Source organism: Ovis canadensis, chromosome 13 (assembly GCF_042477335.2).
Source record: "Ovis canadensis isolate MfBH-ARS-UI-01 breed Bighorn chromosome 13, ARS-UI_OviCan_v2, whole genome shotgun sequence".
NCBI classification, from domain to species: Eukaryota; Metazoa; Chordata; class Mammalia; order Artiodactyla; family Bovidae; genus Ovis; species Ovis canadensis.
In genome coordinates, this window is record NC_091257.1 from 87,464,336 (window position 1) to 87,488,264 (window position 23,929).

At 53.1% G+C, this 23,929-nt stretch overlaps 1 protein-coding gene across 5 annotated transcripts in view; it reads left to right on the top strand.

Annotated features, from left to right (window-relative positions):
- The window catches only part of L3MBTL1 (L3MBTL histone methyl-lysine binding protein 1), a 31,780-nt gene that overhangs the window by 4,514 nt on the left and 3,337 nt on the right, over window positions 1–23,929 (top strand). For 2 of the 5 annotated variants that reach the window (XM_069546979.1, XM_069546980.1), the window contains exons 2-20: window positions 1,545–1,690; window positions 1,867–2,105; window positions 2,440–2,581; window positions 2,876–3,026; window positions 3,186–3,318; window positions 3,874–3,958; window positions 8,295–8,383; window positions 8,871–8,975; window positions 9,816–9,951; window positions 10,291–10,382; window positions 11,816–11,967; window positions 12,581–12,657; window positions 13,515–13,600; window positions 13,789–13,899; window positions 14,620–14,734; window positions 15,500–15,599; window positions 15,773–16,110; window positions 19,756–19,913; window positions 20,331–20,393. In XM_069546979.1, coding sequence (XP_069403080.1) covers window positions 1,555–1,690; window positions 1,867–2,105; window positions 2,440–2,581; window positions 2,876–3,026; window positions 3,186–3,318; window positions 3,874–3,958; window positions 8,295–8,383; window positions 8,871–8,975; window positions 9,816–9,951; window positions 10,291–10,382; window positions 11,816–11,967; window positions 12,581–12,657; window positions 13,515–13,600; window positions 13,789–13,899; window positions 14,620–14,734; window positions 15,500–15,599; window positions 15,773–16,110; window positions 19,756–19,913; window positions 20,331–20,393 — 2,508 coding nt within the window. In that variant the 5' untranslated portion in view covers window positions 1,545–1,554. Of the gene's footprint in view, window positions 1–1,544; window positions 1,691–1,866; window positions 2,106–2,439; window positions 2,582–2,875; window positions 3,027–3,185; window positions 3,319–3,873; window positions 3,959–8,294; window positions 8,384–8,870; window positions 8,976–9,815; window positions 9,952–10,290; window positions 10,383–11,815; window positions 11,968–12,580; window positions 12,658–13,514; window positions 13,601–13,788; window positions 13,900–14,619; window positions 14,735–15,499; window positions 15,600–15,772; window positions 16,111–19,755; window positions 19,914–20,330; window positions 20,394–20,516; window positions 20,720–22,389; window positions 23,900–23,929 lie in introns of those variants that run through there. The other 3 variants (XM_069546982.1, XM_069546981.1, XM_069546977.1) reach the window with 3 other exon arrangements.

Genomic DNA, 23,929 nt, shown 5'->3' on the forward strand with positions numbered 1-23,929 from the left:
GCCTACTTGAATATTCACTCTCTATATACTATATAGGGTGTCCTGTGTATTTTAGGGAGGAAAAGCTGGAAGATATATCAGTGCACAAGAACAGGAGGAGGGAGGAGTGGAGGTGGGAAAGACAGCAGCCACTACAAGCTAATTTTCCCATTTTTACTGGAGCTGCCAAGCTCCTCAAAATTTCTGTTCAGAGGGAGTGAGTTGGTTTTTGTTGAAGGCCTGCTAGTATCAAGACTTTACATATTTTTTTCCATTTAATCTTCATCAGAGCCCTTTGAGATAAATACCATTATCCCGTAAATTTTACACATGAGGAAACTGAGGCTCAAGGAAAGAAAGCTACTTACTCAGAATCACAGACATTTAAGGGGGGGTGGGATCTGAGATTCAAACTGACTTAAGGCTAACTTAAGCCTGCATCTACGTTCTTTCCTTTAACCTATATGCCATTGTCAAGCCCTGCTGACACCTTAAAGCAACCAAATATCACTTACTCATACACTGCTTTTTTTTTTGGCTATGCCTCACGGCGTGCAGAATCTTAGTTCCCCAACCAGGGATCGAACACAAGTCCCCAGCAGTGGAAGCACAGGGAATTCCCTATACTGCTTTTTATTAACAAGTTCAAATTAGTGAAATCCAACACAGCACCTGCTGCGTGCCGGCACATTTAAGGAGTTAAGTAAATGATAGGTATTAAGCATATTTGTTATGTCACTAGGTCTTTTTTTCCCATATATTTACATGTTCGACCCTTTATTAAATGTCTCTACTGCCTTTGCTTTATTAAAGCAAAAGCTTGCACTGCCTGCGTTCTCATACATTACTTCTTTGCTCTTCAGATGATGGGGTTTTTATGTTTTTTGTTTTTGTATGTGTGTGTTTGTTTGGTTTTTTGTTTGTTTGTTTTTTACATGTGGGATCTTAGTTCCCCAACCAAGGATCAAACCTGTGCCCCTTGCAGTGGAAACTTGGAGTCCTAACCACTGGGCAACCAGAGAAGTCCCCTCAAAAGATGTCTGAGTGCCCACTCTTTGCTTGGGATTGGAGGGAGTGGTGGGCAGGAGGCATAAAAGAACACCATCAGGAAAGATCATCTCCCAGGAAAATGACCTGTATGAGTGAAGGAGAATCTGGTACTTGAGGGTTCTGAATACCCAGAGGGAGAAGGGAATGATTCTACTGGGGGTGGAGGTAGAGGTTGAGAAAGAGGGGAGTTTGGACTTGGCCTGGGCTGTGCCATGAGATAGCTGACCGGACAGAACCTTGGCCCGAGACACACTCTCTGAGACTCCCTAGAGTGTGCACAGCAATTTACAAAACATCTTCACACGTGCCCGTCTTACAGGGACGGGGGGAAATGCAGGGTCTGGCCACAGCTCTCACTGGGTGACCTGGATAGAGCCAGGAGCCAAACTTTATGCTGGGCTCCTAAAACACCTTACTCCCCTCATGGCTGAGGCTTTTCTTTGAGGGTGGGCAACTCCTCCTCATGGAGGCCCCCTACCTGCCTGATCCCCTTGGGGGCTGTGTTCCATTTGTAGGCCTACCAGGATGGAGGGGCATGCTGAAATGGAGATGCTGAGGACACTGAAGGGACCCTCCACAGGGGAGGTCAGCGTGCACCTGGTGGCCGGAGATAGCCCGGGCTCTGGCTCTCACCTGCCCACTGCTGCCTTTATCATTCCAGGTGGGCCAAGCCAGGGGTCTGGAGGAACAGGAGAATCCGCATCCATGCCCAGGCAGATGTGGGTCCTGGGGAGGAGACGATACTTTTCACCTGCCTCCGCACTTGCATGGCAGGGTTGGGGCAGGGTCGTCACGCTCGCCTGTGTCGTGTCTGTCTGTCCATGTATCTGTTCGCAGCCAGCTCGGCCGCCCTGGGTCTGCCCAGCAGTGCCCTGGATGTGTCCTCCTTTCCGCGGGAGCCGATCCACGTGGGCACCCCGGAGCGACCGGCCGGCAGCGTACCTGTCACAGCCACGGTTCTGCCGCAGTTGAGCACGGGGCCAGCGGCCAGCGCCAGCGCCAGCGCCAGCGCCAGCACAGTGCGGCTCCTGGAGTGGACCGAGGCCGCGGCCCCGCCTTCGGGGTGTGGCCTGCGGGTCAGTAGCTGTGGGGATTGGCGGGGTCCAGCGAGCCGCCGCTGTAGGCGGGGCCTGCGGGCCCGGAGGCGGGGCCAGAGGCGGAAGGTGGGGAAGCTGGCCGAGAGGGAGGGTTCTGGGGGCGGGGCTTAAGGTGAGGGACTCTGGGGGCGGGGCTTGAAGTGCTGCGCTCCCAAGACGAGACAGCTGGGGGGGTTTCTAGGGCCTGTCTTACGGTGAATGAGCCTTGGAGGCGTGGCTTGCAGGGAGGCGGCGGGCGGGGGGACCATGCTGACTAGGGGTGAGTCAAGGGCCAGTCCAGGAGTCGTGCCCCTCTGACCCTTCCGCGCTACAGTTCCGGATAAGCGAGTACGCGCCGCCGAACATGGTGGGAGCAGAGCAACCCCCAAGCCCAGAGCTGCGGCGAGAAGGCGTGGCCGAGTACGAAGATGGCGAGGCCCCGGCGGGGGGTGGCGGCGCGGACCCCCAACAGCCGGGTAGGAGCCCCAGGCCCGGAGCTGGGCCCCTGCGGAGGCTGGGAGAGCCCCGAACTCGCAGGAGAGCCGAAGCCAGAGGCGTGGCCCGAGGGGGCGTGGCCCGGGTCCCGGCGGGTGTGCCCCCGCCGGCGGGTTGGTCTTGGGGTGAAGGCTCTGGCGAGGAAGACAGGGCTGTCCAGTGGGGGAAGTAGGGAATGGGACCGAGATGGAGGCCCAGTGTGGGCTCCGAGGTGGGCGGAGCCTGAGTGTGGACCTGTTGGGTAGGCGGCCTGAGGTCCCTTTGGTCTCCCCCAGCGGACCTCTCCCAGGACCCTCTGGAAGGTCCGCCTCAAGACCCACCAGAGGATGATGGCACCTGCCCGTGCCAGGCTTGTGGGCCTCAGCAAGGCGCTGGTCCAGATCCTAGTTCCTCCAATGATGGGTGCCCTCAGCGCTTCCAGGAGCGGTAAGCCGGAGGGAATTAAGCCCCACTTCTCTGCCTTTCCGGTCCCAAAGCCCCTTTGGGGCTTCTCCGGCCCCAAGGCCCCTCTCCTGTTCCGATCTTTGAGGGTAGGTGGATGGTGCAGGGTGGGTGGTTCCTTCCCTCAGGCTCCCCGTCCCTCAGGTCAGTCATAGTGGAGAACTCCTCAGGCCAGAACAACTGCACCAGCGCTTCTGAGCTCCTCAAACCCGTGAAGAAGAGGAAGCACAGGGAATATCAGAGCCCATCCGAGGAGGAATCTGAGCCAGAGGCCATGGTAGGAAGCGGACAGCTGGGAGGGCAGGGGGAGGCTGTACCTCAATTCTCACCAGCCCCTCCATTAATCCAGATGGTGGGGCTGGGCCACAGAAGACACATAACTCACTCATCATATTTTGGGGTCCTGTCTGGAGTCAGATCCTGTACTTGGTTGCAGGGAAATAAATAAACCACTTTCCTGTTTTTCTAGAGCCCCCACCTCAGTCTAATGGCAGGGCTGTCACCTTGACATGAACCAGCACCCAAGTAGGTGTGCAGGCAGATGGAAGGATTCCTCACTGGGGCCCCATCTCTGGGCTAGAGGCCATGGAGCACAGGGCAGGTATTCGTGTCCTCAGTTTCCCCACCTGGGAATGAGAACTGTAATCAGGCTGTGTAAACCAGGGGGTATGAGACTGTGCCCATGTGGTAAAGGGTTCCTGCTGGTAGCCTAGAAGAATATCCACCCATTGGGAGTGGAACACCCTGTGACCAGAGAGCCAGGCCTGGGCCAGGAATAGAGATAGGGGCTTCAGGCCGACTCACAAAGACAGGAAGCTGTTGCCCTCTCCAGGAGAAGCAAGAAGAAGGAAAGGATCCAGAGGGACAACCTACCACTAACACCCCAGAAAGTGAGGAATGGAACAGCAGCCAGCCTGGTATGATGGCCTGTGTATATATATTCATGAGCCATGTGTATACGCCTTTGGAGATGTGAGGCTGGGAGTGCAGGTTACCATTGTGATGGTGTATTGTACATATATAGATGCCCATAAGTTAGCATGTATGTGTGCATGTGTGACAGAGAGAGTGTGTTTTTGGTTTGTGCCATGGTATATGTATCTTCTTGAGGCTAATATCATGTGTTTGTTTATCCTCTGTTATCCGCGACTTAGCGGCAACTTAGCAGCCAGGTATGAGTAGGCCTCATAATATCCAAAGACTTGAGCAGACGTTAGTGGCACCACATGGTATTGCTTCCCTGTGGTGGTGTGGGCAAGTCTGTACTGGTCACTGGTCTGACCTTGCTATTTGGGCCTCCATTCTAATCCTTTGGTTCTAAGAAAAATGGAACAAAGATCATTAATAGCCAGCTGTGGCCCTCGGACCTTCTGCATTACCGTCTCCACTTTGCATGACAGCAGCCAATTGGAGCCAAGTAGAGTTTATCACACAATCACCCAGAGACTGTGTAGCAATGTCTGTCTGCCTTCCTCAAAACTGAATCTCTTCTACTAGTCATTATATCCCTGGTCCTTAGCCCAGAGGCTGGTGTGGAGTGTACTCTCAATAAATGTTTGTTCAGTGGATGAATAAATGAGTTGTATGTTGGTGTTTCCTCTTGGACCATGGCTTAGTTGCATGAGTCACTGTCTTTCCTGTTCCTTAGAGAGCCTGAGAGTGAGGTCAGTTTTAGGACCTCTTTCTCCCTTGATGAACCCATTGCCAGTCAGAGAAGCCCGATCTGTGTCCAGGGCTTCAAACTCCATAGTATTCTATATTCTGCCTGTCTTAGCCAAACCATATTTTCATGGCTCTCTCTCACACACAAGCTGTCACATCAGAAGCTAAAGTCTTAGCTCTCATTAGTTTTTGTCCTCTTTTAATTAATTAATTGGCTGTACCAGGTCTTCGTTGTGGCACGAAAGATCTTTGATCTTCATTGTGGCATGTGGGTTCTTAAGTTGAGGCATGTGAATTCTTAGTTAAGGCGTATGGGATCTAGTTCCCTCCTCAGGGATCAAACCTGGGCCCCCTGCTTTGGGAGCATGGAGTCTTAGCCACTGGACCACCAGGAAAGTTCTGGTTTATGTCCTCTTAAGTCTTAAATAGAGGCAGGAGTTAATATATCTAACTATATTATATATATATCTAACTATAGATATATAGATATATTGGCTCCACTGTTCTGTCTTTCTTAAGAAAGTACATTCTTAAACTAGCATTTTTTTTTGCTGGGTCCTGTTGACCAGGTTGAAGTTATCTTTGATTTGTACATTTCACCATCCAACTATGAACATTAAAGTGTGGCATTAGTTTCTGGATATTTTCTCCTTTCTGCCTTTTTTCAAGGGAAGAAACCTTGTCAGTAGACAGAAGTTTGCTCTTATGGCTAAAACCTTTTTCCACTCATTTTGGGGATCTTTTGGCAGAAGAATCTGGGAGTAGGAATGGGCACAGCAGGACTGCTCGTGTGTCCTATGTGTGCAGAGAATCTGTGTCTAACGTATCCATTTTTTTCTACAGTTAATGCTTTATACATGTTTTTGTAAGAAATAGCTTCCTAATAGCTTTATTGAGTTATAATTCACAAAACATGCAATCTACTGATTTGAGGTATACAATTCAGTGGGTTTTGGTCTATTCATGGAATTGGATAAACATAACCACAATCAATTTTAGAACATTTTCATCACTCTAAAAAGAAACCCTATACCTATTAACTGACATTCCGCCCAAACCACGAATTCCCCTCCAGCCTTAGTCAACCACCAGTCTACTTTCTGTATACATGGATTTGCCTGTTTTAGACATTTCTTATAAATAAGATCATATACCATGCAGTCCTTTGTGACTGGCTTCTTGCACTTAGCACAGTGTTTTCATAGTTTATGCATGTTGTACCATGTATCAGTATTTCATCCATTTTTATTGCTGAATAATATTCCATTGTAGGAAATATCACACTTTATCAACTGATGGGTATGTGTGTTCTTTTCCATTTTGGGGTTGTTATGAACAATGCTGATATGAGCATCGGTGCACAAATTTTGTCCGGCCATAAGTGTTCATTTCTTTTGGGTATATACATAGGAGTGGAATTGCTGGGTGCTATGGTAACCATATGTTTAGCCTCTTAAGGAATTGCTAGAATGTTTTCCAAAGTGGCCAAACCACCGTATATTCCCACCAGTAGCGTGTGAAAGTTCAAGTTTATCCACATTCTCACCAAGACTTGTTATAATTTGTCTTTTTTATTTTTAAAAAGGATTTATTTAGTTGTCCTAACTTTTAATTGCAGCATATGGGATCTAATTCCCCATCCAGGGATTGAACCCAGGTGCCCTGCATTGGGAGCACAGAGTCTTAGCCCCTGGACCACCAGAGAAGTCCCTCTGTCTGTTGTATTATAACCATCCTAGTGGGTATGAGGAGAAGGCAGCGACACCCCACTCCAGCACTCTTGCCTGGAAAATCCCATGGACATGGACAGAGGAGCCTGGTGGGCTGCAGTCCGTGAGGTCTCTAAGAGTCGGACACGACTGAGTGACTTCACTTTCACTTTTCACTTTCATGCATTGGAGAAGCAAATGGCAACCCACTCCAGTATTCTTGTCTGGAGAATCCCAGGGACGGGAGAGCCTGGTGGGTTGCCGTCTGTGGGGTCGCACAGAGTCAGACACGACTGAAGCGACTTAGCAGCAGCAGCAGTGGGTATGAAGTTATAGCTCATTGAGGTGGTTTTTTGGCTGTGCTGGGTCTGTTGGCTTTCTTTGGTTGCTGCAAGCAGGGGCTACTCTTCTTTGCACTGCCTGGGCTTCTCATTGCAGTGGTTTCTTGTTTCAGAGCACAGGCTGTGGGCACTAAGACTTCAGTAATTGCAGCTTTCTAGCTCTAGAGAGTGTAGGCTTCAGTAATTGTGGCCCACGTGCTTAGTTGCTCTAGGATGTGTGGAATCTCACCAGATCAGGAATCTAACCTGTGTCCCCTGCATTGGCAGGTGGATTCTTAACCACTACGCCACCAGGGAAACCCTCTGTGTGGTCTCTTCTGTTCTTCCTCCTCGCATGTTTTCCTCTCTTTTTTCCCTCTTTTTCCTCTTCTTTCCCAGTGAGCTTAGGTGGTGCTGTGATTTGGTCCTCTGGCTCAGGACTTGTCACACAGCTTTGGCCCTCTGTGGTTAAGACTTTGTAACCTCTGTTCAGTTCAATTGCTCAGTCGTGTCCGACTCTTTGCAACCCCATGAATCGCAGGACGCCAGGCCTCCCTGTCCATCACCAACTCCCGGAGTTCACTCAGACTCACGTCCATCGAGTCAGTGATGCCATCCAGCCATCTCATCCTCTGTTGTCCCCTTTTCCTCCTGCCCCCAATCCCTCCCAGCATCAGAGTCTTTTCCAGTGAGGTGGCCAAAGTACTGGAGTTTCAGCTTTAGCATCATTCCTTCCAAAGAAATCCCAGGGCTGATCTCCTTCAGAATGGACTGGGTTGGATCTCCTTGCAGTCCAAGGGACTCTCAAGAGTCTTCTCCAACACCACAGTTCAAAGGCATCAATTCTTCGGAGCTCAGCCTTCTTCACAGTCCAATTCTCACATCCATACATGACCACTGGAAAAACCATAGCCTTGACTAGATGGACCTTTGTTGGGAAAGTAATGTCTCTGCTTTTCAATATGCTATCTAGGTTGGTCATAACTAACCTCTGTTAGTGGGCCCATAATCCAGAGTGCCTTTGCCGACAATGGCCTAGGGGTGGGGGCCGGGCAGCGCAGGCAGAATTTGGTGCAGCCTCACCTGAGGCTGAGTCTCACCTGGACCCTGTGTGTCTGGCACCCTCATGGCTGAGTCTCGCCTGGGCCCTGTGTGTCTGGCACCCTCATGGCTGAGTCTCGCCTGGGTCCTGTGTGCCTGGCACCCTCATGGCTGAGTGGAATCAGAGGGCAGCATGTGATCACAGACAGAGGTTTGTTTTGGAGGTTAAGGTAGAGTTGGGTTGGGGGAACTGAGGAAGGTTGTATTTAAGAAGCAGCCTAGGACTTTCCTGGTGACTCTATTGGTAAAGAATCTGCCTACAATGCAGGAGACGTGGGTTCGATCCCTGGGTCGGGAAGACCCCCTGGAAGAGGAAATGGCAACCCACTCCAGTATTCTTGCCTGGAGAATTCCAGGGACAGAGGAGCCTGGTGGGCTGCAGTTCATGAGGTTGCAACAGTCAGGATAGGACTTAGCCAACCACCACCTGAAGGGTCAGCCTGTCTGTCTCCTCCACATAGCCTCAGAGGAGAAGAAACCAGGCTGGTCGTGGGAATCCTACCTTGAGGAGCAGAAGGCCATCGCTGCCCCCATCAGCCTCTTCCAGGACGTGAGTTGGATACTTCTGTGTTAGAAAGAGCTTGTCTCCCAGTCCAGGGACTCACCTCCAAACTCAGGCCTTCTGCTGCTTTCTGTGTCTGACATTCCTCAAAGGACTGGCAGGATGGGAGGGGGACAGACTGATTAGGGACCTAGAGTAGAAAAGGGCTCACTATAAGGGACTTCCTGGGTGGGAAGAAATAGGAGGTGGGACTCAGGCTTACCCATCACTGGGCCTGCAGACTTTTGAATTCTGTTGCCTTTTACTTAATTCTACACACTGACTTGGGTAAGACGGAGCCCTGAAGTCTACTTTTCAAGGGACCTGGAAGGTAGTCTATCCTGCTTTGGATCCCTGCACTAAAGTTCCCCAAATAAGTTACCTCTTTGGTAGTGCTAAGCAGGTGGGCCCCTATGGTAGTTTCTCCACGCCCAGCCCACTAGGCTAGGATAATGCCAGAGGGGAGCTGGCTCCTCTCCCATCTGTGCGTTAACAGTACCAGACAGTCACTCATAACAAGAATGGCTTCAGACCGGGCATGAAGTTGGAAGGCATCGACCCTCAGCACCCGAGCATGTACTTCATCCTCACTGTGACCGAGGTGAGCTGAGGCTGGCACCCCTATCCTGATGACTCCCCTCGGGATGGACTGAAGGAGTCAGCCAAGGGCATGGAGGGCCTGGATTCAGACAGCACCCGACCTAATAGGGGGTTGAGGCAGAATATGCAGAAAACTAAAATGTAAACAAAAAGCAAGAGAAGGGTTGAGATGGTGAGGTTACTGAGGAGCAGCACTCCCAAGGGCAGGGATGGTGGCATGAGTCCAACAAGGCCCTTATCCCCTTAGGAGCTCACAGTTGTGTGGGCATCAGCCAGATAAACAGTGATACCCCTCAGGGGTGATGACAGTTGTATGCAAGGGGGCACTGAAGGGGCAGGAATGTCTTCAGAGGGGAAGAGCCTCCATTGCTGAGTCTCGAGAGGTGAGTACGATGTCCCAGGCACAAGAGGCAAAGTGAGAAAAAGGCACTGGGCCATCGAACAACACGTTCAAGGGTTCCATGTTCAAGGAACTGCCATTAGCAGGCTCAGGTCTGAGCAGTGAGAGGCGGAAGCTGAAGGAAGGGTCCTTGAGGGCCCTGAGCTTTGGTCAGTGCCTTTGGGATCTGTCCAGGGCTCAAAGCGGCCAGAGGTTGTCTTAGAATCTCCTGTCTTGTGCCTAGAGCTCAGGGCTCATTAGCACATGAGCTGTGCTCCTGGTAGGATGGGAGGGTGTATGGCAAAGTTCAGGATGCAGGGAAATCTGGGAGTCAGGAGGGGTGAAGGGGGTAACCTTCCAGCAACAGACCCCTGAGACTACCAGGCTGGACGAGGAGCAGTAAGGGAAGGGAAATGGTGTCTGCTGGCATTGAGTCCCTGTGCTTCCCCCTTATGGGGTCAGGTGTGTGGCTACCGCCTACGTCTGCACTTTGATGGGTATTCCGAGTGCCATGACTTTTGGATCAATGCCAATTCCCCTGACATTCATCCGGCTGGCTGGTTCGAGAAGACGGGGCACAAGCTGCAGCCCCCCAAAGGTAAGGCCTGGCTGGGTTGGTCCCAGTGAGGCAGTGAGCCCCCAGACCCTCCCTCTCCCCTTCCCTGTGGTTTCCCCCTTCCCTGTTCCCGTCGTACAACCAGCCTTTCTGTGTCCCATCCTGCTATGGCTCGGCCTCAGAGCTTCTGCTCTGCCCTTGCCCTTTGAGAGAAGTCCACCCAGGCTGTGTCCTGCTTTGGCAGGGGGGTCCCTGGGCAGGTTCCTGAGGGTTGTGGGGTCCTCAGGCCTGCCTGATTCTGCTGCTTCCGTGTGGGGTGCCCTCGCCACAGCCCAGCCTCTGTCTGCACGGCGCTCTGTTCGTCCCCCCCGAGGGGCCTAGGTTACAAGGAGGAGGAGTTCAGCTGGAGCCAGTACCTGCGCAGCACAAGAGCCCAGGCTGCCCCCAAGCACCTGTTTGTGAGCCAGAGCCACGTGAGTGCCCCCAGGACAGTCACTGCAGCTGGCCAGGGTATCTGAGTCAGCAGACAAGCACTCACTTATGGGTGCTCTCAGCTCAGTTCTGGTCCTCACCGAATGGGAGGGCCTCCCTGAGTAGCTCCAGGGCCAGAGAGGAAAGCAATTTTGGGTTTCCTCCAGTTTCCCCCCCTCCTCCCTACTGCTGAAATCCTCTCCTCCACACATCCCCTCTGAGCCTGGGCACTGAGGTGTCCTTCTTTTTTGCTTGGGTTTCCCTGCAATTCTTGTCGTCAGGTCCAAACCTTTATTCTGGGAGTGGCTTTTTGCATCCTTTTGACCAACGTTGAGGCTCTCCCATGTGGTCCCAGTGCTCACCTCTTGTCCTTCTCTCTGTTCGAGGCCGCTGGCAACTTTATCCCACAGTTAAAGCATCTCCTAATCCCAAACCAGAGGCCTGAGGGATCTAGGGAACTCACAGTAAACATGTTATTGTTGTCACTAAGTCATGTCTGACTCTTTGCTACTGCATAGACTGTAGCCCACCAGGCTCCTATGTCCATGGGATTTCCCAGGCAAGAATACTGGGGTGGGTTGCCATTTCTTTCTCCAGTGGACCGTCCTGACCCAGGGATCGAGCCCAAGTCTCCTGTGTCTCCTGCACTGGCATGTGGATTCTTTTACCACTGAGCCACCGGGGAAGCCCGGTAAACATGTTACCATCTGGAAAGTCCTGGGTCCCCGTGGGCCAGGGACTGCCCTATATTGTTCAGGCATGGACAGTACCACCCACCCCGGTCCTGCCCCAGACACCATACTTACAGGTGGACTGGTGGGCTTCTACCAGCTCTGTGTGACAGGGGATGCAGATTTTAAGTCAAACTGTTCAAGTCCCAGCTCCACCATTGACCAGCTTTGTGGTCCTGGGCAAGTCACTTAACTTATACAAATGGAGACAATGATACCCATCTCCCTAGGGTTGTTGTAAAGACTGAGGGAGGTGATGGCTTTTGGAGTTTATGTCTGACACATGGCAGGTGCCTCCCTGCCCCCTCTCCCCACCTCCTGCCTCACATGTTAGCTCATCTTTCCCCGCCACCCCGTGGTGCACCCAGCTCCCTCAGCTCAAGCTGAGCCAGGCTTGTCTGGGGAGGGGAGGCTTGTGCTCAGCCTGGCAGGCTCTTTGGGTGAGTGAGTGGCCTCCTGTCAGTGAGGCTTCCTCTAAGCATTCCTCGGAGGCCAGAAGTGCCTGAGGGCTCAGGGCTTGGGGGGTGTGATTCTGCCCTGGAGAGACCCTCTTCCTCAGCCTCTTTCTCCCACCCTCCCCGCCCGTGCCCACCCAGCGGAAACACAACCCCCAGGGAACCTGTTCCTCTTCCTTTGCCAGTGGGTCCTGGGCCAGCACAAGCCAGCCTGGGCCTGGCCGTGGCAGCCCCTCTTCTTGCCCCCAGAGTCCCCCAGCCCTGGGCTTCCAGGTGGGCATGAAGCTGGAGGCTGTGGACCGCATGAACCCGTCCCTCGTCTGCGTGGCCAGTGTGACCGACGTGGTGGACGGCCGCTTCCTGGTGCACTTCGACGCCTGGGATGACACTTACGACTACTGGTAGTGGGAGGGCCCAGACTGGGCCCTGGGGCGGGGGAAAGGGGCGGGCGGGGGATGCGGGCGTGGGGTGCGCCAGGCAGCCTGGCTCAGCCCTGGTATTCGTATTGCTCAGGGGACAGTTGACTGCCCTGTGGATCTCAGCTACAGGGGCCCAGCCTTTTTGGCACCAGGGACCAGTTTCGTGGAAAACAATATTTTCAAGGACCGGGGCTGGGGGTGGTTTGGGGGTGATTCAAGCACATTACGTTTATTGTGCACTTTATTTCTGTTATTATTACAGCAGCCCCGCCTCAGATCACTAGGCGTTAGATCCCGGAGGCTGGGGACTCCCGATCTGCATCATTTAGTAATTATGATGCCAATTAAATGTTTCATCTCAAAGTACCAAGGTTAAAACAAGCAGACCCCTGTGACCCATGACTTTCTCTGAGATAGTAAGGCGGTATTAGAGTTTTTAGTTACTGTTGGAATTTTCTGACTCCCTCACCAGTCACCAGTCTGACTCTCCCTCAGAAGTAACATGAGGGTGGGCCCTGTCGCCATGATGTCACAGGACAGCGGGCTCTGGGCCTTGAAGTCTCACCTGAGACAGTGAAGAATTCTTGGGTTTCAGGTGTGATTCCAGCAGCCCCTACATCCACCCGGTGGGCTGGTGCCAGAAGCAAGGAAAGCCCCTCACCCCTCCACAAGGTGACCCTGCAACCTGAGCCACCCCCCTCTCCCTGGTCCCTTACCAGTACCTCATTAGCTGGGTCTCTAAGGGCAGGCCAAGGGCACACGCATAGCCTGGAGCCTTAGCTTCTTTGCCTGAGAGCTGCCTTTGATCTTAGGAGAGTCCTGTTAAACCCTGTCTCTGTTGAGGCTGAAGGGAAATTCCTGGTCCAGGGGTTAGGACTCTGCCCTTTCACTGCCAAGGACATGGGTTCAATCCCTGGCCAGGGAACTAAGATCCCACAGCCAAAAAAAAAAAAAAAAAAACCACACACCAAAACGAAAGTTAGATGAGCCCTCTCAGTAAGGGAACAGGAATCTAGAGTGAAGAAAGCGTATCCTTCCCTGTCAGGGTATTATACTGGCACTAGTGGTAAGGAGCCCCCCTTGCCAGTGCAGGAGACGTCAGAGACGCAAGTTTGATCCCTGAGTCAGGAAGATCTGGAGGAAGGCATAGCAACCCACTCCACTATTCTTGCCTGGAGAATTCCATGGACAGAGAAGCCTGATGGGCTTCTGTCCATAGGATGCAAAGAGGTGGACCACGACTGAAGCGACTTAGCACTCAGCATACATTAGGGGTTCAGATGGGACTGGGGCTGGAGCGAGGCAACAGAGCCAAGGAGAGGACTGGGAACCAGGGTTGCTAGATAACCAACTAAATGGCTTGCTTCTGCCTGGCATGCCTCCCCTTCAGGAGCCCCCTGCAAGGAGCAGGCTGTGACACGGGGATTTCTGTCCACGGGCTTCTGTCCTTTCCACGCCCCTGGCCCTGCTTGGAGGGGAGGAGCTCCCCGCTACACCCGCCTAGACATTGCCCTCATCCTTTCCTCCAGACTACCCAGACCCTGACAGCTTTTGTTGGGAGAAATATCTGGAAGAAACCAGGGCCTCCGCTGTGCCTGCCTGGGCCTTCAAGGTGGTGAGTTGGCTTTCTCTGCTGCCCCCAGAGCTGAGTTCAGGAAAGTACAGAGCCCTCGGTCAGGCAGGACAGGGCCCCGGCCTCCCACTTTGGCCACGGTTTCCCCAAGCACAGCACCTGGGCATCCCTCTTGGGGCCTCAGCTCTGCTGAGCAGGGCCTTGGCCTGAAGACCGCTCTCCCCCTGTAGCGACCCCCACACAGCTTCCTGGTCAACATGAAGCTGGAGGCCGTGGACCGCAGGAACCCAGCCCTCATTCGTGTGGCCAGCGTGGAGGACGTGGAGGATCATCGGATAAAGGTGGCTCTGGGCCCCTCGGGCTGGGGGAGTGGACAGGCCGAGGGGGCAGGACTTCCGTAGACGGGGCTGAGGTCAAGGGCATGGCATGAGCCAGACTGCAGGGAAGCTGCATGTTGCAGGGAAGGGAGCTCCAAACTTGAGGCCGAAGATCTTGGGTCTCAGTCAGGTCTCATCTGCGACTTAACCTTTGAGTCAGGACAAGCCCCGTCCCTTCTCTGAGCCTATCAGATGGGCCCACGAATCCTTTTCCTACCCAAGGACTGATGGGAGATGCCAGTAACTTCGGGGCTTCCCTGGTGGCTCAGCAATAAAGATTTCACGTGCAGTGCAGGAGCCACAGGAGACACGGGTTCGATCCCTGGGTTGGGAAGATCCCCTGGAGGAGGGCACAGCAACCCACTCCAGTATTCTTGCCTGAAGAATCCCCATAGACGGAGAAGCCTGATTGGTAGGCTACAGTTCATGGAGTCCCAAAGAGTTGGACATGACTGAATCAACTTGGCATGCATGCATGCCAGTAACTTCATAGGTGGAACCTTTGGGAGGTGTGGTGGTCGAGATGGATTACTGTGAGGTTGGACCCTTTGTCCTTCCAATTCAGGATCTTGCTTCTGACAGGCCCCAGGGATGGTGAGAGCCTCCTGGAGCCTGGAGGACCTCTCGGCCGAGCTGGGCTCCACGAGGAACACCTGACCTCCCGGGCCCTTCTTTCCTCCCCAGCTCCACTTTGATGGCTGGAGTCACGCCTATGACTTCTGGATTGATGCTGACCACCCTGACATCCACCCAGCGGGCTGGTGCTCCAAGACGGGACATCCCCTGCAGCCTCCTCTCCGTGTGTACCCCTGGGGCACTCTGACCCTTTCCTCCTGATGTCTGAGCCTGCCCCCGAGCTCTGGCACCACCCCGCTTCTATAAACTGTGGGGTCCCTCATCCTCCCCACCCTGGGGAGGGTCTCTGCCACACTGAGCAGTGCTTCTGGCCTCCCCATTTGCTGGGTGGGGGACCTGGAGGTGTGAAGGGCGAAGCTCACTTGGGAGCAGATGCTTCAGAGGTAGTTGTGCCCTAAGAAGTCCTCTCAGCGTCCCGCAGAGCCACATAGAGCATGCGCGGTGCTTGCTAAGGCACCACGGCTCCCTGCATCAGATCCTGCTCCCCACTGCCGGCAGGGCTTGGAGGTCACCCGCATCTGTTTCATACTGGGCATGGATCCTTGTCAGCTGTTCTCCAAGCATAGGCAGAGACTGAAAAAACAGTCCCCAAAGTCTTGGGGTTGAAACTGAGAAACAAGAATAACACGAGTCTGCCTGATGTAGCTTCTGGGTGCAGCTGTGTCCACACCAGCCCCGAGCTGATCGAGGGTGCTCCTCTTTCCAGAGACAGAGGGTATGGCCTGTAAGTTTCCACAGTGTATATGAGAGCCAAGCCTCCATTCCCAGGGACTGATGTCCATTAGCAGGAAGTGGCATCCCAGCCAGGCTCAGGACCCCTGTACCTGGGAACTGGTTCCTACTGCTGACCTTCCCTACCTTCCATGTCCCTTCCCCCAGGCCCACCTCCACCCCCCAGACCCCATGCTGACGCTTTTCTCCCCTCCAGAACCCAGAGAGCCTAGTGCTGCCTCCCCCACGGGCTGCCCCCCTCTCAGCTATCGGAGCCTGCCACACACCAGGACCTCCAAGTACAGCTTTCACCACCGGTAAGTGAAGGCCTCCTGCTCAGGGACCCTCAGGCACTGTTCAGAGGGGATCTGTCTTGTATCCACCATGGGTGGCCAACCAGGGTCCACTTGTCTGCTCTCTCAGTGGGGCCAGGCTTGGGAAGAGCCAAGTGGGACCAAGCAGCTCCGTCTCAAACCTTCTTCTTCTCCAGGAAGTGCCCCACTCCTGGTTGTGATGGCTCTGGCCACGTCACCGGCAAGTTCACAGCTCACCACTGCCTCTCGGGTTGCCCCCTGGCCGAGAGGAACCAGAGCCGGCTGAAGGCAGAGCTGTCGGACACGGAGGCCTCGGCCCGTAAGAGGAACCTCTCGGGCTTCTCCCTAAGGAAGAAGCCTCGCCATCACGGCCGGTGCGGAGGGCAAGGGTGCGGGGCCTCAAGTCCTCCAAGGCCAGACCAGGCGCTGAGTCCCTGCCATGGGCCCGGCTCCTCTCTCTCCAGGATCGGGCGCCCTCCAAAGTACCAGAAGATCCCACAGGAAGATTTTCCGAGTGAGTCCTGGTTTATTTGTTCCCTGTGTCCTCCATCGTGTTCCCCGTGACAGCTTAGCTATTGGTGGGAGGAGTCACCAGGGGTACACAGAGTGGGAGAGGCTGGGAGGCAGGTGTCGATATACTTGGAGATAGAGAGCAGTGCCAAGACACAGCATGGGGCCTTGAACGGCCTATATGCTAGCCCCTTTCTACCTCAGGCTTTGCTGTGAGTCTGCCGGCAAGATGCAGAGCCTCTCTGGGCTCCTGGTCACCCCCTGTGAGGTGGGATGATGCCCCCAGCTCTGCTTTTCTCAGTCTTGGCTTCCCGGGAGGGAAGTCACGGCCATTACTTGCTAGCTGTGTGACCTTGAGCAAGTCACAGCTCTGAGCTTCAGTTTTCTTATTTGAAAACATGAATAATACCTGCCTCTCAGGTGTCAGTTACCTGAAATAATAGTGCCTACTACACTATCAAGCACCTCCTATAGGCCAAGCACCGTTTCAGGTGCTTTATCTTTACCATCTCGCTGACACTCACAAGTGGTCTGCAACATAGATGTCGTACACCTGGTCAGCTTCCATTGTAAGGCCGTGTTCTGACTACCAGAGGGTGCTTGCCTGCTGTGTTCATTCCAGAATTATCCTGAGAACTTGGGAAATCTTTCCATGGACAAGGCTGTGTTCCGGATTAGACTGGGAAGGACTCACCTGAGTCCTGAGACACTTCAGGGACAGGGCGGGGGACAGCGCCCAGGCCTTTGACCTCTGGGCAGGGCTCCCCTATTCCATCAGCTGGCTGGCTCTCACAGAGGGGACACTGGTCCCTCTGGATTTTGTTCCGGAGACTTCTCATGCGTCCATGGGTAGGCCTCCTCAGTGTGGGTCTGCTGGAAAACAGCTCCCTGGGGAAAGCTGCCTGCCTGGAGAGCTCAGGACTTGGCTGTGCTCATGGTGCTCATGGGGCCCTCCAGGACCCGTGAGTGTCAGCTCTTGGAAAGAACAAGGAAACCACCATGATTTCCTTACACAACCGCTTCATCTCCTTTTTATTTCTTTTTAAAATTTATTTGGCTGGACCGGGTCTTAGTGACAGCATGAGAACTCTCAGCTGTGGCCTGTGGGATCTAGTTCCCTGACCAGGAATCGAACTCGGGCCTCCTGCATTGAGAGCTCAGAGTCTTAACCCCTGGACCATCAGAGAGGTCCCCTCAACCAGTTCGTTTTCAAGTTGGGAAACTGAGGCCCATGTTAAGTGAGGTGCCCAGCATTAAAACCACAAGCAGTAAGGAACTGATTCCAAGTCCAATTTGTGGTTTCTATTATACTGCATCCCCCCTCTTCCCTGCCCTTACCTTCCCATGGTGTCTATTCGGCACGTAGTTGCTAACTTCTAATAGTAATGCTCTGGACTGAATGTTTGTTACCCCCAAAATGCATATGTTGACACTTAATCCTCAATGTCAGGATGTTTGGAGTGGGGCCTTTGGGAGGTGATTAGGTCATGAGGATGGACCCCTCATGAATGGGATTAGTGCCCTCCTAAGAGACCCCTTACCCCTTCTGCCATGGGAGGATGCAGTGAGGAGATGGCAGCCGGGGGGTCAGGAAGTGGGCCTTCACTACATACCCAGTCTGCTGGTGCCTTGATCTGAGACTTTCAGCTTCTAGAACTATGAGAAACACATTTCTGTTGTTTTTAAGCAAAAGAAAAAAAAAAAAAAAAAGAGGAGCTATAATAGATGTTTAGCAGTTAGATAGGATACCACCCTGGTGGCTCAAATGGTGAAGAATATGCCTGCAGTGTGGGAGACCCAGGTTCAATCCCTGGAAAAAGGAATGGCAACCCACTCCAGTGGGTCCCTGGAAAATCCCATGGACTAGAGGTCTGGCGGGCTATAGTCCATAAGGTCTCAGAAAGTCAGATAAGACTGAGCAACTAACACACACTCACACACACACACACACACACACACAATAGATGTTTTGCAGTTAGATAAGATACTATGGGCTACCTACAAATGCTTCTGTCCTATGCTCTGGGGAAGAAAGATAAGGAGCTCAGCCCCCAGACTCCTCGCCAGGATGCATGGAGCACCGGATAGCGGACTTCGAAGAGGGACACTGTGGGGACAGGAGGCGAAGTGCTGTTGGCAGCAGCTGTCACGGGAGATCCAGGCTGTACCCTAAATGGGTCCTCTGCAGGGGCTGATTGGGCTGTGCAGCAGTTGTAAGCTCTGGGGTTGTCCTGAAGGCTGGGGCTCTTCAGAGTGTGGATGGGAGCCTGGGTTTGGGCCAATGAGCAGAGAGACAGCAGGTGGGCAGTTAGAGAACAATCAGTGAGGCTGGAACCAGGATCCCAGAGGCTCTGAGGATGACTGTGAGGTCCAAGGAGTCAGGGCAAAAGACTGAAGTGAAGGGGAGGGACGGAAGGAGACAGTGATGAGCAAGGTGGGCCTTGGAGAAGAGGGCAGCGGGGGGCCACATGCTTGAGAGTCTGGAATTAGCACCAAGTGAATAGGATAGAGCCGGCTCTCTTGGACTCTGGGCAGAGGCAGGGCAGGCCCCCTGGAACAGTGGCCACATGGCCCAAGGCCAGCCAAGGCAGATTAGGTAGGCAGAAGGCAGGTTTGCCAGAGTCCCCAGAAGTAGACGAAGTACACAGCTGCCAAACCCAGCCAAGGAGGAAGCCAGGTAGAGCAGGGTTGCTCACCGAAAGGTAGAGCCACTTGGAGGCTGGAGGCTGGGAGCCAGGGGTTCCAGGAGCAGACGAAGCAGAGGGACAGGCAGTGTGGGTGGGCGAGTGGATCAGGGATCACCCTGGAGGTGCCAGAGTAGGCGGGGGGCTGGCATGGAGGGAATGAACCAGACCCAGCTGGGGACGTAGTGGGAGGAGAGGAGCTTAAGGCAGTGGCATCGGCTGGGGGGTTCGCTTCAGACAGGGTAGGCTGGTTCTCCCCACCACCACCACCACCCTGCCATGGCATGTGGGGATCTTAGTGCCCTGACCAGGGATCAAACCTATGCCTCCTCTTGTGGAAGTGTGGCGTCTTAGCCACTGGACCGCCAGGGAAGTCCCCTGGAAAGACTGACTGCTTCTCAAACAGAATCCCCGAGGCTGCAACAGTCAGGGCCCAGAAGGACTTAGCAAACGGAGGGCAAACAGGATGGGCATTTGATGTCCAGGCTGAGGGTATTGCAACCCACTCCAGGATAATCCCCCGGAGAATCCCATGGACAAAGGAGCCTGGCGGGCTCCAGGCCATAGGGTCACAAAGAGTTGGACATGACTGAAGCGACTGAGCACACAGCATGCTGAGATGGCTTGGATATCAGGGGCTGTGTGGATGCAGAGTCTCCAGAGAGTGCTGTTTCCAGGATGCTGCTGCAGCTCCAGGAGAAAAGAGCATCCTTGCAGGGCCCAGGTGCTACAGCCTCGGGGGAGGGTGGGATCTTCCTACATGGTCTGTAACATGAGGGACAAGCTCTGGGTGAGGAGCTGGGGGATCTGGCTCACCCGCTTGGCTCTGCAGGGCTGTCTGAAAGGGGTCATGGTCTGGCACCCTCTGCCAGCCAGTCTCCCATGTGGCCTGGGGATGAGCGGGCTTTGGAGGAAGACAGGTTCGTCCTCAGCCCTGGCCGCCAGCCTCTGCCTCTGCCTTGCAGCGCTGACCACCGACGTCACGCACCAGTCCCTCTTCATGTCGGCCCTGTCAGCCCACCCCGACCGGTCGCTGTCCGTGTGCTGGGAGCAGCACTGCAAGCTCCTGCCCGGCGTGGCAGGCATCTCGGCCTCAACAGTCGCCAAGTGGACCATCGATGAGGTGAGGGGCAGGGACCCGTCCCCTTCCTCTGCCCCTCCTTTGCCCTCACAGCGCCATGGCGGGAGGGATCAGGAAAGGGCCCCATCAGGTGGAGCCCCATACCACTCCTGACTCATCATCCTTCCATCTACAGCCTCTAACAGCTGCCCATTGGGGCTGCCTGAGCACCATTTGATAGGCCCATCCTGCGGGGTGGAGAGGGGGGCGTGCCTCTAATCCAGCAGGAGAGACCGGCTCAGCCCAGGGCCTTGGGAGCAAGGGGCCTCACCTTAGACCCCCAGCGGCACAGAGAGTCAGGATCCTCTGGGGCTGCTAAGAAAAATTACATGTCAGAGCCCAGGAGGCACCAACGCCAGGCAGGGCCACCTCCTCTCCTGAGCCCTGTGCCTTGGCAACACGTCTCCTTTGGTTTCCAAGGTCTTCGGCTTCGTTCAGACCCTGACAGGTTGTGAGGACCAAGCACGGCTCTTCAAGGATGAGGTGGGTGCTCGGTGCAGGGTGGGGACCAAGCAGCGTCATTGTCCTTGAGATGGCAGGGCGTGGGCACTCTCCCCAGCACTGCCCCCAGCTGGGGAGGGCCTCTCTTGTCCCACCTGAGGTCAGAGGGGACCAGTCACAGTGACCCACGTCTTTGGGGAAAATCTGGTACGGATGACCACGGCCTGGCTTGGGAACCCAGCCCTCTGTGTTCAGACCGTCAGAAGGAAGGGAAACCGTCCCGGAAACACGATTCCATTCACTGCTTTGCCCTCTGTCCAAACTTAGCTTCCCTAGTGGCAGCCAATTAAAATGTATTTTGACTGACACGACTATTGCTATTTACTGCAAGGATGCTAACACACACTTAAAATTAAGACCCAAAAGCTTACCAAAGATGAGAAGCAGTGAGTTGTAGGCGAAAGGCCCAGCTTCGTGGGCAGGTGGGTGTGAATCTTGGTTCTGCAGGTTAGAGGTCTTTTGAGTCTGCATCTCCTCACCTGTAAACTAGAGAGAAAATGGGTATGATTACCTTGCAGGGCTGTGTGAGCGCTGGAATTGATGAGTGGGTCCTCGTACCAGAATATCTAGTGTGACTATGTCGCTAGTGTCTCTATAGCCACAGGCCTGATATAGGGAGGGCTCAGTCAGTGGTGGTTGTGGCTTTCACTGTGTAGTTGTCCTTCAATAAAGAGCTTTATCATGACTCTCCTAATTTGTAGAGTTTGAAATCCGAAGAGACCTTCTGAGTTTATTTAGGAATTCCTTCCAAAGACTACACGTACCCCCTTCACCTAAGAGAGTGTAGTCTCAGCTCCCCAAAGATGCCGCCTCCAGGTGAGGTGCCTGAGAGAAAGAAGTCTCCTCTTTCCCAGGAAGCATCTCTTTATCCAGGCCCAGCACGGCCAGTTTCTTCATCGACCCTTGAACGGTGGCCCTCCCAAGTGCCTCTCCATCTGGGTGCTCGCCTTCTTGGTTCATGATCTTATTGGACTGTGTGTGTTCAGAGCTGTGCCCTATGTTTTAGCTGCCCTCTGATCAACACAGAACACCCTGGGCTACTGATCCTCTGGGTGTTCATTCCTTTTGTTTTTAAAAAGACTTTGTATGTTTTTAGAGCGGCTTTAGGTTCACAGCAAAATTGAGAGGAAGGTGCAGAGAGTTCCCATGTACCCCCTGCCCCATTATCAGCATTCCCCATGAGAGTGGTCCCCAAGAGAGTGGTTACACCTGATGAGCCGACACCTCGGTTTTTTTAATGGAGGTAAAATATGCATGGAGTGAGATGTACACACACATATTTAATTATACTTCTCAAAAGTATAATTCTACAGGTTTTGTGAAATGTATATACCCTGAACCCAATATGTCAGTCAAGATGTGAAACATCCATCATACCAGAAAGTTCTTTCTTGACCCCTGTTGTCAGCTCTCATAGACAACCGCTGTTCTGATTTCTAGCTCCATAGATGAGTTTTATCTGTTCTTGAACTTCATGTTAATGGAATCATACAGCACATACTCTTCTGCATTTGTCTCTTTCCAGTGTAATGTTTTGGAGGTTCATCTGCATTGTGTGTAACTAGTAATCAGCTCCTTTTTATCCTGAGCAGTGCTCTGTTTTATGAATATCCCACAGTTCTCCTGTTAATGGGCATTTGGGTAGTTTTCTTCTTCTCCAGATTTGAACCCTATATTTTTGTTGGCAAAAGTTCACGCGAGCTTTATTATAGCCACGTCATACCAGCTTGGAGTTCGTGAAAGTCCCCAAGTTTCCCCTTCTGTCAGTTGTCTGCTATAGTCTAACCAAATCTTCCAGTGTGTTACTTGTACTGCTGGAGGGTTTTCTTTTTTGTATTAGCCTTAATGTAAAACTTTACGTGTATCCCTATTAAGTGATCTCTTGCTGATTTCATAGTCTCATTATTCTGTCATGTCTAATATTAACAAGGCTTCCTATCCTTGTACAGCTTGTGCTAAGCCTTCTGTCTTCCACCAGGTCTTCTGTGCATGTGTTTAATGAGACAGAGCGGAAGATGTGGCACCCACTAGAGGTCTTCCTTTGGGTGACGACAGGTTGTAAATCAATGCTCTTTGAGTTCAGGGGCTTAGCCAGGCACAGAATCACCCCGGGCCTTGGGCTTTCTCCCCTTTTTAGGAGGAGTGGTCTTGCCCTTGAGCATCTGCTGGGTATTTCAGTTCAGCATGATCTGTGATGCAGAAAAGCAATGCCAAAGGGGGGCAGTGTGCTGGTAGCCTGCCGGCATCCAGGAGAGTCCACTCAGGGTAGACGGGGACCTCTGCAAGGTCTGAGGGCTGCCTTCCCCAGGTCTGGTCTACATCATCTGTCATCCCCAAGGAGGACGCTGCTCCAAGGAATGGGCTTTCTCTGGCTGAACTGATGCTTTGTGGGACATGAGGGAGGATTATTCCAGTCGGGACAGACCAGTCATTAGAGGAATGCTTCATGAGTGAGAAACTGGATCTGCTCCAATGATGGGTTGCCTGTCCAGTCTGGTGATCAGCACCGGTGGTCCTAGGGAAAGTCTGCCCAGTCCTCTCTTTGTCCCCTTCATGGTAGCTATTGCATATTTGTTCACCAAATAATTATTGATATCTGTTATGTGCCTGGCCCGGCATAAAATGATTGAGGGCTGATTCCTTAGTCTTTCTGCCTTAGTCTCCTTTTCTAAGGGGGTAACAAGGGGGTAATACTGGTACTGCTTCTGAGAAGTGTTGTGAGGAGTATTGAATCAGTTAATGCACCAGAAGTGTTTAAGAAGAGTGCTGGGCTCATAAGGAACACCCTAGTCGTGTTGTATTTGCTGTGATGCTTAGGGAGGAACCATAGGAGGCATGGTGCCTCTTCAATAGAGGGGTCCTAGCCTCAGAGGAAGGAGTTCTTCAAGCCAGTGGTGGGACCAGGAGCCCTGTGGCCCTCCTGCCCAGAGGCTGCCTAGCCCAGCCCAGCCCACCTGCCAAGAGGCAAAGCCCTTGTGCTCACCATCCCCACTTCTTGCCCCACCTCCCTCCCTCCCGCTCTGGCTCTCTTCAAGTCCTCCCCTCCTCCTTAACAGACTTCTCCCTTCCCTGTCTCTACCTGTAACCGCATCCTGGAGAATTAACAATTATCAACCACTTTCGTATTTGCTTTGCCTATTTTTAGGTGAAGTAGCTTTAAGTAAATAGTGGACATCATGACCTTTCAGCCCTGAGCCCTTCAGCACGCATCTCTTAAAAACTAAAGTCTTTCTCTGCATAACCGCCACCTTGTCATCCCACTGAACAAATGGGCAATAGCTGCTTTGTATCACTTGTACTCTGCTGAATTCAGATTTCCCTGCTCGTGACTGGAATATCTTTTGCAGTTGGTGTTTTTGAGCCAGGACCCAAGCAAGGTTCACATGGTTGATCTGGATCATCACGTCTCTTAAGTATCTTCTGTTCTAGAGTAGTTGCCCTCTGTTTGTTTCTTTTTTCACAACACTATAAACAGTCTTGGTGAACGTGAACTTCTAGACTTGTCTCGTTGCTTCCTC